The sequence below is a fragment of the Chelonoidis abingdonii genome, chromosome 12 (assembly GCF_003597395.2).
Source record: "Chelonoidis abingdonii isolate Lonesome George chromosome 12, CheloAbing_2.0, whole genome shotgun sequence".
In the NCBI taxonomy this organism is placed as follows: domain Eukaryota; kingdom Metazoa; phylum Chordata; order Testudines; family Testudinidae; genus Chelonoidis; species Chelonoidis abingdonii.
The window spans coordinates 334368-353080 of record NC_133780.1 but is presented as its reverse complement, the minus strand read 5'-3'; the positions used below and the strand labels follow the sequence as shown (position 1 = coordinate 353080).

Below are 18713 nucleotides of genomic sequence, written 5' to 3'. Positions count from 1 at the left end.
TGTATCAGTGAAAACAGCCAGGAGGCCGGGGGCACCTTCGAGACGATTTCCCACGAACGCTGGTGCCCAACTCAATTCTTAGTCTCCACCGAGCCACCAGGATCCTCAGCCCAGGGCCAGCCCCCTGGCCCCCCACTCCCACCCTGTCTTTGGGGGCAGAAACTGAGTCTTCCCCATTCCCTGTAATGGGGGTCTTGCTTCTGCCAGGGAGAGCCCCCTGCTGCCCCCACAGCCCAGCCCCTAGCGCCGCCCTAGGGCACTGGGGAGCCCTGACTGCCTGGGCAGAGCCCCCTGCTGCCCCCCACCCCCTGCAGCCCAGCCCCTAGCGCCACCCTGGGGCAATGGGGAGCCCTGACTGCCTGGGCAGAGCCCCCTGCTGCCCGTGCTCCCTGTAGCACAGCCCCTAGCGCTGCCCCATCTCCCATCCAGCCCGGCCCGGCGCTCACCATCAGGCAGGTCGGGGCGGCAGAGCCGCAGGTCCTGGCAGGTGCGGGCCGGGTTGTCCTGGGTGCCCATCGGGTGCTTCATCTGCTCGATCTCCCGCTTGAGGGAGTTGAGGGAGCCGAAGATCTCATCCATGCCACCCGCATGGCCATGGGCCTCATCCGCCGCCAGCCCCTCCCCGTCCTCACCCACCAGCTGACTGGCGTCGATCGACCGCTTGCTCTTCCTAGGCAGCTGAATGGGCAGCGGCTGGATCACCTCCCCGGGGGGGCCCTGCGCCAGCACAGCACTGTCAGTGGGGCAGGAGCTGAGGGGATGGGGTGGAGGAAAGGCAAGGGCAGGGTGGGGATGGCAGAGACAGTGTGGAGAAGGGAAAGAAGGGTCGGGGGGGCAGGGGGAAGAGTGGGGCAGGAAAGGCAGAAAGGGAAGGAGCAGGGCGGGGCGGGGGCAGGGTAAGTAACTGAGCCGGGAAGGGGGATGCCGGGGCAGGAAAGGCAGAGAGGGAAGGAGCAGGGAGGGCAGGGGGCAGGGTAAGTAACTGAGCCGGGAAGGGGGATGATGCTGTGAGTGAGAGATGGAGGGGAGCAGGGGGAAGGGCAGGGAGGGAAGCGGGCAGGGCAGGGCAAGGGGGCAGGGAGGGAACGGAGCAGGGGGCAGGGAAGGAAGGGGGCAAGGGGGCAGAGAGGGAAGGGGGAAGGTGGGGCAAACAGCAGGGTAAGTAACTGAGCCGGGAAGGGGGATGATGCTGCGAGTGAGAGATGGGGGGGAGCAGGGGGAAGGGCAGAGAGGGATGGGGGGCAGGGCAGGGAGGGAAGGGGGCAGGGCGGGGCAGACAACAGGGTAAGTAACTGAGCCGGGAAGGGGGACAACGCTGTGAGCGAGGGATGGGGGGGACCGGGGGAGCAGCCACAGCGCAGTGAACAGACGGTCCGAGGCAGCAGGTCGAAAGGAAGCAGGGTGAGGGGGTCACTCACCGGGTGTCCAGGGGGGCCGGGGACTCCTCGCTCACCCTTGGGGCCAGCTTGTCCCTGGCGGGGAGAAAACAGAGACGTCAGCTGCCTGCAGGGGTGATGGGGTGGGGGGAGACGGCACCCCCTGCTGGGGCACCAGAGACAGCGCTTACCGTGGCTCCCTTCGCACCCTTGGGACCGGCCGGGCCCTGCAAAGCAACAACAGGACAATCAGAGACACAGGGGGCTGGGAGTGGGGGACCCTGGCAGCCCTCAGGCCGGGGGAGGGGCGGTGTGACAGGATGCACCCTGTATTCACACCCCTAGTGAGGTCCCTTTGCACACCAGTGACTGCCTGGTCTGTGAGCTCATGGGGCCCCACGCAGCCACGTCGAACACACGTCACGGACATGCTGCAATCACAACTGGCAGGTTTGGGGAGGCAACAAGGGCCTACGTCCAGCCAGGCACCGCACCCAGCAAGCGGCCGCGCTCTGGCACGGGGCCGGGGCAGGAACAACCAGGTCTGAGGCCAGGGCTACACTGCAGACTGTATTGGTGTAACCACGTCGCTCGGGGCTGTGAATAATCCACCCTGCTGTGGGAGAGCTCTGCCCGCCGACACAGCGCAGGCCCCTCGGGGAGGTGGATTAACTCTGCCGACGGGAGAGCTCCCCAGTGTCAACGTGCCCTGGGCTGAGCACACCCGCCCCCCCGACTCCACGTCCCCTCGCTCCGGGGGACAGAGCGTTATCTAGGGGTCCCCTGGCAGACAGAGCGTTATCCAGGGGGCCCCTCGGGAGCGTGCAGGCATGTCCCAGGGGCTGAGCTATCCAAGGGGGGGCGGACACTCCACCCTCTCACTCCCCGCACAGGCCTGGGGGTCAGGGAGGGGTGGAGGGGTGGGCTGGGGTCACCCTGCAGCACTAACCCAGGCTGGTGGGCCAGGTGTGACCTGGGCGTGGCTGGCAGGTAGCGTCTGTACCCAGCCCTCGGGGGGAACATGCTGGAAGGGTTGTAGGGGGTCCAGGTTGGGAGCTCCAGCAGCAAGGACTGCAGGGCATCCCAGGATACCGGGTCAGTGGTGACACAGCCCCTGCCCCAGTCTGGACCATAAGAACATAAGAACGGCCATACTGGGTCAGACCAAAGGTCCATCTAGTCCAGTATGTGTCTACTGACAGTGGCCAATGCCAGGTGCCCCAGAGGGAGTGAACCTAACAGGCAATGATCAAGTGATCTCTCGCCTGCCATCCATCTCCATCCTCTGATGAACAGAGGCTAGAGACACCATTCCTTACCCATCCTGGCTAATAGCCATTTATTGACTTTAGCTCATCAGGAGTTATATTATCGCGTCGATTCCCGTTGTATGAACTTTGTCTCATACCGTCAATGCCTTCACATTTCTTTCAGTGTTACCTGGCAGATCACAAGCTAACTGTGCGCTGCGTGAAGACGAAAACTTCTCTTCGCATTTTTGTATTAAAACTGGATAGCTCCTATTAAATTTCATTGGTGGTCTTCATAGTATCTTATATTACTAGGAGCGGAAAAACGCTAGAAATTAATTTTTTTCCGGTTTCTCACTTATTCACTCAATACAATCATTGCATTTAAGAATTTTTCAAGATCCCTATCTATATCAAGTCCGCCATCCTCCTAATTGTATTCGTCGCATTCTCTAAGCTGAAGAGAGTCTGTGAGCTTCATTTAATGCTTTCCAGTCGCGATATGGGACGATCTCATCCAATATCTCTAATTCTCACATAATTTGTTGCTGCTTCACGCTCGTCTAAACTCTCTTCGATCATCTTTTCTAATGCCAGTGATTAAAAAACCAAGAAATCAAATTTTTTGAGGTACAGGGCACCACTTTGATTATACAGTACTTGCCTAGACCCTCTCGTGATGGATGGGGGACGTTTAGTATGAGATTTGATCTCACTTATGAGAGCACTATATAATATCTCACATCAAGTCTTATAATTATCTATTCTTCACCCTTTTTTAGAATATGCCTATATTAAGATTGCGATGTATATGCTTTTTGGATATACCAGCAGTCTCGACAACTGCTGGACCATCTTAAAAGTTAGAATTAACAAGCACTGAGTTGACTCGCATAGGAATCTTTTCCTTGAACGTCGATTGTTAGTCTAAATTAGGCCTCACTCATTACACAACTTGTAGCACATGATACGTATGTATAGATTAGTACTCATTTTTTTCCCATGATAGCATCACTCTACATCTTTCGCACATCATTACTTTGCATTCGATTGGAATGCCAAGATGACTTTGTTTTTTGTTGGAGTTAACTTTTTGAAATTTCTTTAACTTCACTATGCTGGCTTTGGTCTTCAATCTAGTCATATTGAACTAGTTTAGTAAACTTGCCACACCACACAATTATGTCAACCTTTGCGCAACTGGTTTACGCAACCAGACATTTTTTCTCCTAGATATACTCATACTTTTTGAAATTAAAGTGAAGTAAGAAATTCGAGTTCCTACTGGTTAACTTACTTTGGGAAGAACAACACACTTAGTTACACTCTTCCATTCTGAAACTTACCACTCTTTAATCGCTACCTTCGTAATCCGGTCTTTTAATATGACTTCTGAAATCTGCATCTCAATCGCTAGGAAAGGTCTATCCTTTTACCGATGACAGCTTTAATTTACGTAAGAGCCCTTTGGTTGCATGGGGATAACTTGAGGGAAGAGAGGCTATCATAGGAATCTAAGTACACTATGTCCACTGGATCCCCCTTGTCCACATGTTTGTTGACCCCTTCAAAGAACTCTAATAGATTAGTAAGACATGATTTCCCTTCACAGAAACCACGTTGACTATTGCTCAACAGTTTATGTTTTTCTACGCGTCTGACAATTTTATTTTTAACTATTGTTTCGACTAATTTGCCCGGTACCGACATTAGACTTACCGGTCTGTAATTACCGGGATCACCTCTAGAGCCCTTTTTAAATATTGATGTTACATTAGCTAACTTCCAGTCATTGGTACCGAAGCCGATTTAAAGAACAGGTTACAAACCTTCGTTAATGGTTCCACAACTTCACATTTGAGTTCTTTCAGAACTCTTGGGTGAATGCCATCTGGTCCCGGTGACTTGTTAATGTTGAGTTTATCAATTAATTCCAAAACCTCCTCTAGTGACACTTCAATCTGTGACTGTTCCTCAGATTTGTCACCTACAAAAGCCAGCTCAGGTTTGGGAATCTCCCTAACATCCTCAGCCGTGAAGACTGAAGCAAAGAATTTGTTTAGTTTCTCCGCATGATTTTATCGTCTTTAAGCGCTCCTTTTGTATCTCGATCGTCAAGGGGCCCCACTGGTTGTTATGGGGGATGCCCAGACACAAGGGTGAGGGGCAGATGACAAAACGGGGCCCATTACATGTGATGCTCAGATGGGAGGGGGTCATGGGGTGAGGCACAGAAGGTCAAAGGTCACTCACAGGAAGTCCCGGGGGGCCGGCGGGGCCAATGGGGCCGGTAGCACCAGGGATCCCCTGCAGGAGCGAGAACAGAGCGGAATTAGCATGAGACCAGGAGCACCCCAATTAAATCCTCACACGCCAGACCTCACAAGGGCTCCCATGTTTGCCCACCGTCTGCCCTGGGTCCAACACAGCCTCCTCCCTGGGCAGCCCTGCTCACCACCCCCACCTCCACCCTCAGAGCAGTGATAGAACCCAGGAGTCCTGCCTCCCAGCCCCCCTTCCTCTCCCAGAACCAGGGATAGAACCCAGGAGTCCTGGCTTCCAGCCCCCCCGCTCTAACCCACCAGCCCCCACTCTCCTCCCAGAGCCGGGGAGAGAACCCAGGAGTCCTGGCTCCTGGCCCCCCAAGCTCCCACTGCTCCCCACATGGCAGGGTCTCTGGCGGTGGAGAACTCCCCCTCCCCCAATACTCACGGTCTCTCCTTTGGACCCCAGGGAGCCCTGCGGGCCAGGCAGGCCCCGGTCCCCTTTCTCTCCCTGCTCGCCTGGGGGCCCGATCAGACCGATCAGACCGGGGTGGCCCTGGGAAAGACACAGTGGTCAGTGCAGGACAGACAGAAGGGGGGCGGCATCGAGGGCTGGGTGTCGGACAGACAGACAGACGGGCTGCATGCTGGGGGCTGGGCGTGTCGGTACGGACAGTGTGTGGGGAGGGGTCTGCGTGCGGGTCTCTGCCCTGGGCGCTCACACACCCTCGTGCTCCTTGTGTGGGCTGTGAGACGTGCGCCCCAGGAATACTAGCAGGCGGTTGTGCTGACGTGTCTGGTTCACACAGACTTGTGTATTTCCTGTGCCACGCTCGTGATGCGCGTGTCATGGGCGTTCCCGTCTCTCGGTGCATTCACCCGCACTGTGAACCACATGTGTGCTGGCATGTTCCCTGGCACTACGTGGCGTGGGCTGGTGCCACATGGCACATGCTGGTGCACACTGGTGCACGGGGCGTGCATCATTTCCCCCCACCCACAGGTGTGTTGTGTGTGTTCACACACAGGCTGTGCACTCCCCGTGTCCCCCCGCTCACCTTCTCTCCTTTGGGTCCAGAGTCCCCTTTGAGGCCGGGCAGCCCCGGAGGGCCCTGCAGGGAGACACAGGCAGAGCAGTTAGCCAGGGAGGGGAGGGGGGCTCCGTCGCATGGGAGGGCAGAGTCACACTCACCACAGGTCCGGGGGGGCCTGTCTGGCCTGTCGCGCCCGGCTTGCCTTGTTCTCCCTGCAGGGGATGGAGGGGAGAGGTTAGCACTAAATGCTGCCCCAACCATGCCCTGGGGCTGTCCCCCACAGCCCAGCCCCAGAGTCCCCATCCCTCTGCTCTAACCCACCAGCCCCCACTCTCCTCCCAGAGCTGGGGCAGCACCCAGGAGTCCTGGCTCCCAGCCCCCCCACTCTAGCCCACCAGCTCCCACTCCCCTCCTAGAGCCAGGGATAGAACCCAGGAGTCCTGGCTCCCATCCCCCCTGCTCTGACCACTAGCCCCCACTCCCCCCCACCCAGAGCTGGGGATAGAACCGAGGAGTCCTGGCTCCCAGCCCCCCTGTTCTAACCCACTAGCTCCCACTCCCCCGCAGAGCCGGGACAGGACCCGGGCATCCCGCTGGCGTCACTGACTGTCACTTACCACTGAGCCAGGGATGCCTCTCAGCCCGTCAGGCCCCTGCTTGCCGGCCGGTCCCTGGGGCCCCACGGGGCCAGTCTTGCCAGGGGGTCCCACGGCGCCTGGCTCGCCCTGGGGACAGAGGGGCAGGGTGAGTTCAGCCATGGGCAACACGGTCACAGCTGTGGTGGGGGCTCCTTGGCGTCACCGCACCCCGTTGGGGTCAGAGGCCATCCTGGGGCTCCCTGTCACACCGACTCCAGTGCATCATGGGACAGGAGCCCTTGGCGTGGCCGGGCCATGTCCTGGCTGGCGGCACCAAGAGCTTCCAGCCTGGGCCCTGGGACAGACCCAGCTGTGCCTCGTCTGCGGGGAGCTCCAAGCTGGGTCTGACCCCAGGGGATCTGGGACCCGACACCTCCCCAGCACAGACCCCTCCCAGAGGGGGGGGGGGACATGGAGCCTGAGTCACTCACCTTAGTGCCCTTCTCGCCCTGACGCCCCTCGGGACCCGGGGAGCCTGCGGGACCCTGCGGAGAGAGGAGACGGGGGGGTGAACAAGGGAATGGGGCACAGGGCCTGTCTCCTCTAGGGAGTGCTGGCTCCCATCTGGGCCCAGGGCAGGCACTTGCTGGCTCAGGGGGCAGGGAATGGGGCCCGGGGCCTGTCTCCTCTAGGGGGCACTGGCTTTCACCCTGCCCCAGGGCAGGGACTGGCTGGCTCAGGGGGGCAGGGAATGGGGCTGGGGCTTGTCCCTCTAGGGGGTGCTGGCTCCCATCTGGGCCCAGGGCAGGGACCGGCTGGCTCAGGGGGGCAGGGAATGGGGCTGGGGCTTGTCCCTCTAGGGGGTGCTGGCTCCCATCTGGGCCCAGGGCAGGGACCGGCTGGCTCAGGGGGCAGGGAATGGGGCTGGGGCTTGTCCCTCTAGGGAGCGCTGGCTCCGATCTGGCCCCATGGCAGGGACTGGCTGGCTCAGGGGGCAGGGAATGGGGCCCGGGGCCTGTCTCCTCTAGGGGGTGCCGGCTCTCACCCCGCCCCAGGGCAGGGACCGGCTGGCTCGGGGTGGGGCGGGAGGAGTCCCTGGAGCTAAGCAGTTTCCCTGTTATTAGCTGCCATGCTCTGGTCCAGGCATTTCACTCGCTGCCAGGGATGGGAAGGAATTTTCTGCCCTCGGTGCCAGCCCCACCCTCCCTGCAATGAGATTCCCACGGAGCCGGATTTGTGTGCGCGCATGTTTGCTGCCCCCTGCTGGCAGGTCACTGTGGCTGCAGACGAGGTGGGTGCCGGTGTGGGGGGGTCTGTGTAGGTCAGAGTCCTCGTCGCACAGTGGCTGGGACAGCAGGTGCATCCCTCACACCCCCTGTGCAGTGAGACACTTCTGCCCTGCTCCTGTGGGACGGCAGGAGGAGGGGAGTGACCTTGGCAGGGGTGGGGGGTCCAGACAGACCCATCACTTACCCTCTTCCCTGGGGGGCCTGGGGGGCCATTCTCGCCTGTCGGGCCTGGCGAGCCCTAGAGAGAGAGAGAGAGAGGTGGAGTTAGGAGAACCAATCTAATCCAGAACATCACAGAGAGGGGAACCTGATCCAGAACATGAGGGCAAGGAGAACCCAGAGATGGGGGTCTGATCCAGAACAGCAGAACCCAGAGTACAATCAGAGAGGGGGGATCCGGAACATCAGAGGTGGGTTCCAATCCAGAACATCGGAGGGGCCAATCACGAAGGTTGGACAGAAAGGAATCCAAAGAAGGCCCCAATCTGGAAAGGGGGGGCGTGTGGAGTCTGATCAGACTGTTAGGGGGAGTCGGGGGGGCGGGGCTGGGGACACAGGTGGGGTGTCCAGTCCAAATGTCAGGGGAGATCCATTCCAAACCATCGGAGGGGGGACCCCATCAGGGCCCCGCTCAGTAGCCCTGGTCACTCACCAGCTCCCCGGGTTCCCCATCCTCGCCTCGCTCGCCCTTCGCCCCGTCCTGGCCCTGGAGGGGGAAAACAAGGCCTGAGTCAGCAGGAGGCCTCGGTAGGGACCCCAAACCCCAGCCGGGGGCCCCCAAACCCGGCTGCATGCCCCCTGGGTCCCCATCCGACCTCCGAGCATCTCCCCTGCCCCCAGACTGCAGGGACCTGGAGGGCAATGCATGGGGCTGTTACTTACCCTGGGGCCCATTTCACCTGGGGGCCCTGGATCCCCTGGGAAACCAACAGGACCCTGGAAGAGACAGGAATGAATTAGCCTGAGCCACCTTCTTCTACAGCCAGGCATAGAACCCAGGAGTTCTGGCTCCCAACACCCCCCCCTCCACCCTGCTCTAACCACTAGACCCCACTCCCCTCCCAGAGCTGGAATAGAACCCAGGAGTCCTGGCTCCCAACACCCCTCTGCCCCGCTCTAACCACTAGACACCACTCCCCTCCCAGAGCTGGGGAGAGAACTTAGGAGTCCTGGCTCCCCCTCCCCTGGTCTCTGCGCCGCATCACTCACAGGGTTCCCCTTGGGCCCATCGTCTCCAGGGGGCCCTTTCCCTCCAGGGGGTCCAGCTGTGCCAGCGGCTCCAGTTTCTCCTTTCTCCCCTCGCTCTCCTCGTGGGCCCTGGGAAGGAGACAGAGCGGAGGGGGCGGCGTGTCAGTGTGGGGTCCGTGGGCACAGGGAGGATGGGGGGAGTGGCCAGGCAGGGGGCAGAGCTCTGGGGGTCAGCTGTAGGGGAGGGATCCCAGCCCCAGTGTCCCTTGGGGAGATCCCCCATGTGTGTGGGGGAAGGAGTCTCTTCGGGGGGGGGCTGTCATGGTGGAGATGTCCTGGTCCCAGTGTCTCTGGGGTGGGGTTCACAGCCTGGGGAGAGGGGAGCACTCCAAACTTGGGAGGGTTCCTGTTGGAAGAAAGGGGCTCCCGGGGGGTTCTCACTGGGTGGGGGAAAGGCCAGGCCTGGCCCTGGGACTCCCCCCACAAGGCAGGGGATAGATGGGCCCTGAGGGGCCCTTGGCTGGGGGGAGCAGTGCTCTGGGGGTCCCTGACAGGAAACACGCCAAGGAGGGGTCCCTGGCTGGAGGCTGACAGCTCTGGGTGGGCCTTAATAAGGAAGAGACACATGTGGGGAGCTGGCCACTGATCCCCATGGGGGCAGGGCCCCAGTAGAGGGGATGAAGGAGGGCTCAGGGGGCTCCTTGGTGGGGGATGGAGCAGGGGCGTCCCATGAGATAGCGTCTGTGCCGCCAGGTGAGGGCAAGGACCCCGGGGGAGCCCCGGGGGGGTAGGAGAGGGACAAACAGGGGGAAGGGGTTTCCCAGGGGGGTTAGTGACTGTGCTGCCAGGTAGAGTGTGCGAGGAAGCAGGGGCTGGGGGGGCCCAAAGACTCACCTTGACTCCTGGCTCCCCAGGGATGCCGGGTGCCCCTGACTCGCCAGGCTCACCCTGAAATGGGAGAAACGTCAGCACTCGCACTCTGACCGGTCCCCCCGGATGGTCCCAGGGACAGCGCAGCAGCACCTCACAGGCCCTGTGTCACTAGACCCCACTCCCCTCCCCTCCCCGAGGCAGGAGAGAACCCAGGAGTCCTGGCCCAGCTCCCCTCCCAGAGCCGGGAGAGAACCCAAGAGTCCTGGCCCCGCTCCCCTCCCCGAGCCGGGAGAGAACCCAGGAGTCCTGGCCCCGCTCCCCTCCCCGAGCCAGGAGAGAACCCAGGAGTCCTGGCCCCGCTCCCCTCCCCGAGCCGGGAGAGAACCCAGGAGTCCTGGCCCCGCTCCCCTCCCAGAGCCGGGAGAGAACCCAAGAGTCCTGGCCCCGCTCCCCTCCCCGAGCCGGGAGAGAACCCAGGAGTCCTGGCCCCGCTCCCCTCCCCGAGCCAGGAGAGAACCCAGGAGTCCTGGCCCCGCTCCCCTCCCCGAGCCGGGAGAGAACCCAGGAGTCCTGACCCAGCCTCACATTCCCCTGGGCAAGTGGTGGTGGGTCCCTTTGACTCCTGCAGTCTGTGACCCTGAGTCCCCCCATCCATTCTCGGGCCATGGGGAGAACAGGGTGGCCTGCACTGCCCCTCTGCATGAGGACAGTGACTCGTCCAGTCTCAGGCTGCAGGGCAGCAGGGTCAGGAAGGGAGTTGCTCCACGAGACTCAATCAGCTGGAGACAGGCACCGCACGGGGGGGGGGCGGTGCTCTGAGGGGCTCCAGAGATACCTCTGTCTGGCTGCTGAGTCTGGCTCACATGCTGGGGGTCCCCAGACTGGGGGCAGGGAAGGAATCTCCCCCAGGACAGACAGCCGAGGCCCTTGGGAGGTTTCCTGTTCCCCCGCAGCGCGGTGTGTGGGTTACTGGCTGGGCTCAGCAGATCAGGTCCCTGCCATCGCAGGGGTGTCGGCCCTTGGGGCCCCTCGGTCCCTCCTGGGCTCAGCTGTTGTGGTCCCAGGCTCGGTCCCCTGGATGCTGATACGTGTCGGTCCAGCCAGGTCACGGGGCTGGGCACAGGGTGACAGGGAGCAATTCTCTGCCTGCTGCTGTCCAGGGGTTGGGCTGGAGTGAATGGGCCCTTCCAGCCTTGAACTCTATGAAATCTACCAGCCCCACTCTGCCCCCCCCGGGGCTGAGAGAGAACCCAGGCATCTTGCCTCCACCTACCTTCTCTCCGGGGGGGCCCAGGTTGCCGATGCCTCCGGGGCCGCCTTGGGGTCCCTGCAGGGGGAAAGAGTAGAGCTGGTTACCTCCGGGGACGCGCGGGGCAGGGCTCAACAGGGGGCAGGGGCAAGGGAGGAACTTACATCTGCTCCGGAGGGTCCGGCTGGGCCACGTGGGCCCGGTGGTCCGGGGGGGCCCTGTGGGGAGACAGAACAAGGTGAGGGGGGCTCTGGGACATTCACACCTGGAGGGGGGGTCTGGGAATGGGGGGCAGCCGGTGTCACTTACCATGGGGCCCACGTCACCTGTCTCGCCCTTCTCCCCCGCCGGGCCCGGCAGACCCTAAGGAGAAACAGAGCATCAGTGCGGGGCACATCTGGACTGGGTCGAGGGGGCAGATCAAGGGGCACATCTGGATCCAGGGAGTTGGGGGAAGCAGGCAGCACATTTGGATTTGGGATGAAGAGGGACCTAGACCTAGGACACATCTGGATCGGGAGGATGCGGGGGGGGGACGCGGCAGAGATGGAGGGACAGTGTTTCAGGATGGGATGGTGACCTAGAGGGAGGGACACATCTGGAGCTGGAGGGGGAGCAGAGCAAGGGGCACATCTGGATCCAGGGAGTTGGGAGAAGCAGGCAGCACATCTGGATTTGGGATGAAGAGGGACCTACACCTAGGACACATCTGGATCGGGAGGATGCGGGGGGGGAGGGGGGGGACGCAGCAGAGATAGAGGGACAGTCTCTTTCAGGATGGGATAGTGGCCTAGAGGGGGGGACACATCTGGAGCTGGAGGGGGAGCAGAGCAAGGGGCACATCTGGAGCAGGGATGGGGAGAGGGGACCCAGACAGAGGGGCACATCTGGATCCAGGTAGGTGTGGAGGAGGGCACACAGGGATTGGTTCTCCCTGCCTCCCTGAACAGCTGGCTCAGGGGTTGCACCGTCACGCTGCCCAGCAGTTTGGGACAGGAAGTGAAGGGGAATCCTGTCCCCAGCTAGAACTGCACCATGAGGCAGGCGTTACTTAGGGAGGCCGGACTGGGTGGCTAGGGCTGGGCCCATGGCTAGGTAAGGGGAGTCGGGTCGGGTCTGGGTCCAGGGGGAGGGTGGAGACAGGTGGGAGTATAGAGCATGGGGGCTGGGCCAGGGACAGGTGTAGGGCTGGGGCTATGGCTGAGTAAGGGGGCTCTGGCCGGGTCGGGTCTGGGTCCAGGGGGAGGGCGGAGACAGGTGGGAGTATAGAGCTTGGGGGCTGGGCCAGGGACAGGTGTAGGGCTGGGGCTATGGCTAGGTAAGGGGGCTCGGGTCGGGTCGGGTCTGGGTCCAGGGGGAGGGCTGAGACAGGTGGGAGTATAGAGCATGTGGGCTGGGCCAGGGACAGGTGTAGGGCTGGGGCCATGGCTAGGTAAGGGGGCTCGGGTCGGGTCTGGGTCTGGCTCCAGGGGGAGGGCTGAGACAGGTGGGAGTATAGAGCTTGGGGGCTGGGCCAGGGACAGGTGTAGGGCTGGGGCTATGGCTAGGTAAGGGGGCTCGGGTCGGGTCGGGGCTGGGTCCAGGGGGAGGGCTGAGACAGGTGGGAGTATAGAGCATGTGGGCTGGGCCAGGGACAGGTGTAGGGCTGGGGCCATGGCTAGGTAAGGGGGCTCGGGTCGGGTCTGGGTCTGGCTCCAGGGGGAGGGCTGAGACAGGTGGGAGTATAGAGCTTGGGGGCTGGGCCAGGGACAGGTGTAGGGCTGGGGCTATGGCTAGGTAAGGGGGCTCGGGTCGGGTCGGGTCTGGGTCCAGGGGGAGGGCTGAGACAGGTGGGAGTATAGAGCATGTGGGCTGGGCCAGGGACAGGTGTAGGGCTGGGGCCATGGCTAGGTAAGGGGGCTCGGGTCGGGTCTGGGTCTGGCTCCAGGGGGAGGGCTGAGACAGGTGGGAGTATAGAGCTTGGGGGCTGGGCCAGGGACAGGTGTAGGGCTGGGGCTATGGCTAGGTAAGGGGGCTCGGGTCGGGTCGGGTCTGGGTCCAGGGGGAGGGCTGAGACAGGTGGGAGTATAGAGCATGTGGGCTGGGCCAGGGACAGGTGTAGGGCTGGGGCCATGGCTAGGTAAGGGGGCTCGGGTCGGGTCTGGGTCTGGCTCCAGGGGGAGGGCTGAGACAGGTGGGAGTATAGAGCTTGGGGGCTGGGCCAGGGACAGGTGTAGGGCTGGGGCTATGGCTAGGTAAGGGGGCTCGGGTCGGGTCGGGTCTGGGTCCAGGGGGAGGGCTGAGACAGGTGGGAGTATAGAGCATGTGGGCTGGGCCAGGGACAGGTGTAGGGCTGGGGCCATGGCTAGGTAAGGGGGCTCGGGTCGGGTCTGGGTCTGGCTCCAGGGGGAGGGCTGAGACAGGTGGGAGTATAGAGCTTGGGGGCTGGGCCAGGGACAGGTGTAGGGCTGGGGCTATGGCTAGGTAAGGGGGCTCGGGTCGGGTCGGGTCTGGGTCCAGGGGGAGGGCTGAGACAGGTGGGAGTATAGAGCATGTGGGCTGGGCCAGGGACAGGTGTAGGGCTGGGGCCATGGCTAGGTAAGGGGGCTCGGGTCGGGTCTGGGTCTGGCTCCAGGGGGAGGGCTGAGACAGGTGGGAGTATAGAGCTTGGGGGCTGGGCCAGGGACAGGTGTAGGGCTGGGGCTATGGCTAGGTAAGGGGGCTCGGGTCGGGTCGGGTCTGGGTCCAGGGGGAGGGCTGAGACAGGTGGGAGTATAGAGCATGTGGGCTGGGCCAGGGACAGGTGTAGGGCTGGGGCCATGGCTAGGTAAGGGGGCTCGGGTCGGGTCTGGGTCTGGCTCCAGGGGGAGGGCTGAGACAGGTGGGAGTATAGAGCTTGGGGGTGGGGCCAGGTGTAGGAGTGGGGCCAGGGCACTGGAGTGGCTCAGTGAGGGGCAGAAGGGGAAACCCTGCAAGGCCAGTGACAGGCCCCACTCACCTGCAGCCCGATGGGGCCAGGCGGCCCGTTGAATCCGCGGGTTCCTTCGTCACCCTTTGCCCCAAAATGGCCCTGGGGGCCCCGAGCGCCTGGCTCCCCATCAGCCCCCTTGACACAGACACAAGAGAGAGTCAAAGACAGGCCTCGAGCGGCCTCGGGGAGATGGGATTCGCTGAGCAGGCGAGGGGCTGGGGGAGGTCTTGGCGCTGTGGGAGCAGCGGGAACCCCCCTCCCACCACCATTCCCTGGAATGCCACCCATACTCCAGCAGTGCGATGTGGAGCCCCTGTGCCATCAGAAACCGAGCACCTCGCCCCGTGGCATGAGTGAGGGGCCGGGACACTGCGCTGCCAGGAGACAGGGACCCTCCACCCGGCACAGAGCAGACCGGGCTCCATCGCCCTCAGCTACGTTCCCCCGCCCACATGGAGCCAATCTGGCTCCATCACCCAGGGCCTGCACGGACCTGACCTGGTTCCATCATCCAGCCGGGCAAACAGCAGACCCAGCTCCATCATCCTCAGCTCTGTCCCCCAGCCCAGCATGGAGCCAACCCGGCTCCATCGCCCCCATCCTGCATGGAGCAGACCCAGCTCCATCCCCCTGCCCTGAACGGGGCTGACCCAGCTCCATCCCCTTGCCCTGCACAGAGCCAACCCAGCTCCACTGTCCGGCACTGCCCCGTGCTACCAGCCACAGAGACCCTCCGCCCTGTGCTGCAGGAGGCTGTCTGAGGGGTGCAAGGTACTTACGGCTGCTCCAGGCTGCCCGACTGGGCCCATGGGACCTGGGGGGCCTGGGGGACCCTGGAAGGAAGGAGACGGGGGTCAGTGATGCTGAGACACAGAGATACCCCAGGCAGGAATTGGGGGCGGGGAATCAGCCCCAGTCTGGGGTTAGGGGAGCCCCCAGTTCCTACTCACGTGTTCTCCCTTGTTGCCTTTGCCACCCTTCCGGCCTGGCTCGCCCACCTCGCCCTGCGGAGAGGAGAAGGGGGGTTTAGCCCATTGTCATGGGGGGCCAGGACACAGACACAGACGGGGCCTTACCTTGTCGCCATCCTCACCAGCACCCCCTGGGGGCCCCGCTGGGCCGGGTAGCCCAACGGGACCCTGGACTCCGTCGCGGCCAGCGGGGCCTATGGGACCTTTCTCACCCTAGGAAGAAACAGAGGGGAGTGAGGTGCACAGAACCCCGGAGTCCTGGCTCCCTCCCACCCCCCGTTCTAACCCACCCAACCCCCACTCCCCTCCCAGCACTGGGGACAGAACCCAGGAGTCCTGGCTCCCACCCCCGTGCATTTGACTAAGCCCTGCTCCCCCCATGCCCTCTACTCACAGGAACTCCTTTCTCTCCAGCGGGGCCTGGGGGCCCTTGGGGGCCCGGTCTGCCTGGGGCTCCGATGGGGCCGCCCTGCCCAGGGCCACCTCTCTCGCCGGGGGAGCCCTGGAGGGAGAGAGAGGAGGAGTCACTTGCTGCCCTTCATGAGGAAGCGGGGCTGGTCTTAATGTTTCCTCTGAATACTGTGGGGGGGCCTCAGTTTCTGGCTGATACACTGTCTCCATGGCAACTAATGGCCAGGTCCTGCCCCCCTGCAAGGTGGGGGAGAACAAAGAGATCAGGTGACCTCCTGGCCCGGGAAAGGGGCTGAACAGAGAGGAGGGGCTGGAGGGGGTGTCAGTCTGGAGCTGGCTGGGGACGAGGAGTGAAGTGCAGACGTGGGGCTCTGGCTCACTGCCCCCGAGAATGGACCCGGCCGAGGGCTCTGTTTCGCGGTACCTACAAGCTCTGTTTTAGACTGTGTTCCTGGCATCGAATAAACCTCTGTTTTACTGGCTGGCTGAGAGTCACGTCTGACTGCAAAGTGGGGATGCAGGACCCTGTGGCTTCCCCAGGACCCCACAAGGGAGGGCTCACTGTGGGAAGCACACGGAGGGGCAGAGGATGCTGAATGCTCCAAGGAGAGACCCAGGAGGTGAAGACGTGTGAGCTTCTTGCCCTGAACAAGTCTGCTCCAAGGGAGAGGAGGCTCCCCAGAGTCCTGTCTGGCTTGGTGAGAAGCAGTTTCAGAGCATCGCCCAGGGACTCCGTGACACCCCCACAGCAGGGTCCCCCTGACACGTTGCGGGGACCGGGATCAGGGGTTTGGGAGGGGGCAGATCAAGGGGCTCAGAGGTTAGGGAGAAGAGGGGCTGATGGGGGAGTGAGGGAAGGGAGGTCAGAGAACATTTGGGGAGGTGGGGGCCTATGGGAATAGTTGGGAGGAAGGAGTTGGGTGAGGGGCTGGCGTGGGGGTCGCCACATCATACTCACTGCAGGTCCTGGGGGTCCGGCCGGCCCCTCGATCCCTTTCAGCCCCGTGCCACCCTACGGGGAGAAGCACAGGTCAGGGCCTGCTGGCACCGGGGACAGACTGGGGGCATTGGGGGGGCGGTACTCACCAGGGTGCCGGGCAGCCCACGCTCACCGGGAAAACCGCGCAGTCCAGCCGGGCCGTCTTTCCCCAGGGCTCCTGGGGGGCCGGGGTCTCCCTGCGCCGAGGGAAGGAGAAGGAGGATTAGGTGTGTCCCCCACCCTGCAGCACAGCGCCCCCTAGCACTGCACAGGAGCATCACAGCTCCTTACCTTGGTTCCTTCTTTTCCAGAGGGTCCTGGCAAGCCCTGCTCTCCCGGGGGCCCGGGGGGGCCGGGGTGACCTCTCTCCCCCATCTGACCAGACTCCCCAGAAGCGCCCTAGTGCAGGGGGAGACAAGAAACAGTGTGAGACCTTCAGGGAATTGGCCAGACCCTTCGACCCCTGCTGATGGTCGCTCCCAGCCCACCCCGGCACCCCCCTCCACCAGGCTTCTTACCTGAGGTCCCACCACTCCCGGGGGGCCGGGGGGGCCCGTCTTGCCTTGGAAACCCTGAAAGACAGAGAGAGATGTGGGCATTAGCATGAGCCACGGCAGATGGCTCTGCCCCACAACCCCCCGAGTGTAAGTGGAGAGTCACATAGGAGTATGTGAGGAGCAACGCAGAAAAGTGTGAGGAGTAACCATGGAGTATCCAGAGTGTAACACATGAGTGTGTGTAGAGTAACCATGGTGAATCCAGAGTGTAACACGTGAGTGTGTGAGGAGTAACCATGGTGAATCCAGAGTGTAACACGTGAGTGTGTGAGGAGTAACCATGGTGAATCCAGAGTGTAACATGTGAGTGTATGAGGAGTAATGTGGGAGTAACCAGAGACTAACACTGGAGTATGTGAGGAGTAATGCAGGAGTATCCAGAATGTAATACATCAGTATACAAGGATTAAAATGGGAATACCCTGAGAGTTACATGGGAGTAAGAAAGTAGTAAAGTGGGAGTAACTAAGAGTAACAGCAGAGTGAACAGAGGGCAATGTGAGAGAGAGGAGTAATGCAGGAGTAACCAGTGTGCAACGCAGGAGTGAGAGAGGAATAACATAGGAGTATCCAGAGAGTAATATGTGAGCAAGCAGAATGCAAAGCGGGAGTGAAAGAGGAGTAACGGGAGTATCCAAAGCATAACATAGAAGCATGTGAGGAGTAACACAGGAGTATCCAGAGAGTAAAGTGGGAGTAATTTGGGGTAACATGGGAGTAACCAGAGAGTAATGCCAGAGTATGTGAGGTGTAATATGAGAGTCACACAAGAGTAATCAGAGAGTAACAGGGGAGTAAGAAAGGAGTAATGGGGAATAATCAGAAAGTAACAAGGTACTATGTGAGGAGTAATGAGGGAGTTTCCAGAGGTAGTCTGGAGTTACTTAGGTGTAACCTGGGAGGAACCAGAGTGTAACACAGGAGGAACCACAGAGTAACACAGGGGTAAGAGAAAAGTATCTGAAGCCTAACAGTGCAGTAACAGTGCAGTAACGTACGACTTCTCCTCGCTGACCGGGGTGCCCGGGAAGCCCATCCTTGCCAGGGGGGCCCTGTGGGGAGGAAAATGGAGAGGTCAGTGGGGCAGGGGGAGATCACAGTGGGACGGAACTGGGGAGCAGTCAGGAGGGCAGGGGAGCCAGCTGGGGAGCAGGCAGCTGGGAATGGCAATGGGAGAGGGCCGGGATGCAGGCAGGGAGGCTGGGGAGCAGGTGGGGGTAGCTTGGATGCGGGGGGCAGGGGCTGAGGAGCCGGCAGGGGGCTGGGGGCAGGCAGAGGGGCAAGGGAGCCAGTAGGTAGTGCACGTTACTCACCGGTGGCCCTTTGGGTCCGGGGAAGCCGTTTGGCCCCTGGGGGCCCGGGAGTCCCTGTGGAGAGCAGAGCGGAGGTTAGGGGGGCTGCGGGTGCAGGGAGAACAATGCCTGGCCCTGGGGACACCAGCACGGCCAGGGCCAGCCATAGTGAGCGAGGGCCAGGCCAATGTTGTACCGGGAGCCCAACTGCACAAAACCAGCCATGTCGCACTGCAGAGACCCCCCCCCTTGCACCAGGGAACTGCTGAGGCTGCTGCGCACCGTGCCGGGCCCAGCAGCCGTGACTGGGGCCATGCGAGCATCGCACTGCAGTGACCCGCCCCTCGCACCAGGGAACTGTTGAGGCTGCTGCGCACCATGCCAAGCCCAGCAGCCGTGACTGGGGCCGTGCGAGTATCACACTGCAGCGACCCGCCCCTCGCACCAGGGAA

General features: G+C 61.9%; 1 protein-coding gene across 2 annotated transcripts in view; it reads right to left on the bottom strand.

The window, feature by feature from the left end:
• COL11A2 (collagen type XI alpha 2 chain) overlaps positions 1-18713 on the bottom strand; it is a 49493-nt gene that overhangs the window by 7775 nt on the left and 23005 nt on the right. For both annotated transcript variants that reach the window (XM_032788374.2, XM_075071529.1), the window contains exons 28-55: positions 18283-18336; positions 17968-18021; positions 16931-16984; positions 16704-16811; positions 16520-16609; positions 16392-16445; positions 15417-15524; positions 15128-15235; positions 15002-15055; positions 14831-14884; positions 14079-14186; positions 11411-11464; positions 11266-11319; positions 11126-11179; positions 9874-9927; positions 9001-9108; positions 8674-8727; positions 8444-8497; positions 7976-8029; positions 6994-7047; positions 6542-6649; positions 6083-6136; positions 5949-6002; positions 5339-5446; positions 4880-4933; positions 1568-1603; positions 1419-1472; positions 447-717 (exon numbers count right to left, since the gene is read on the bottom strand). In XM_032788374.2, coding sequence (XP_032644265.2) covers positions 447-717; positions 1419-1472; positions 1568-1603; positions 4880-4933; positions 5339-5446; positions 5949-6002; positions 6083-6136; positions 6542-6649; positions 6994-7047; positions 7976-8029; positions 8444-8497; positions 8674-8727; positions 9001-9108; positions 9874-9927; positions 11126-11179; positions 11266-11319; positions 11411-11464; positions 14079-14186; positions 14831-14884; positions 15002-15055; positions 15128-15235; positions 15417-15524; positions 16392-16445; positions 16520-16609; positions 16704-16811; positions 16931-16984; positions 17968-18021; positions 18283-18336 — 2125 coding nt within the window. The remainder of the gene's footprint in view (positions 1-446; positions 718-1418; positions 1473-1567; positions 1604-4879; positions 4934-5338; positions 5447-5948; positions 6003-6082; positions 6137-6541; positions 6650-6993; positions 7048-7975; positions 8030-8443; positions 8498-8673; positions 8728-9000; positions 9109-9873; positions 9928-11125; positions 11180-11265; positions 11320-11410; positions 11465-14078; positions 14187-14830; positions 14885-15001; positions 15056-15127; positions 15236-15416; positions 15525-16391; positions 16446-16519; positions 16610-16703; positions 16812-16930; positions 16985-17967; positions 18022-18282; positions 18337-18713) is intronic.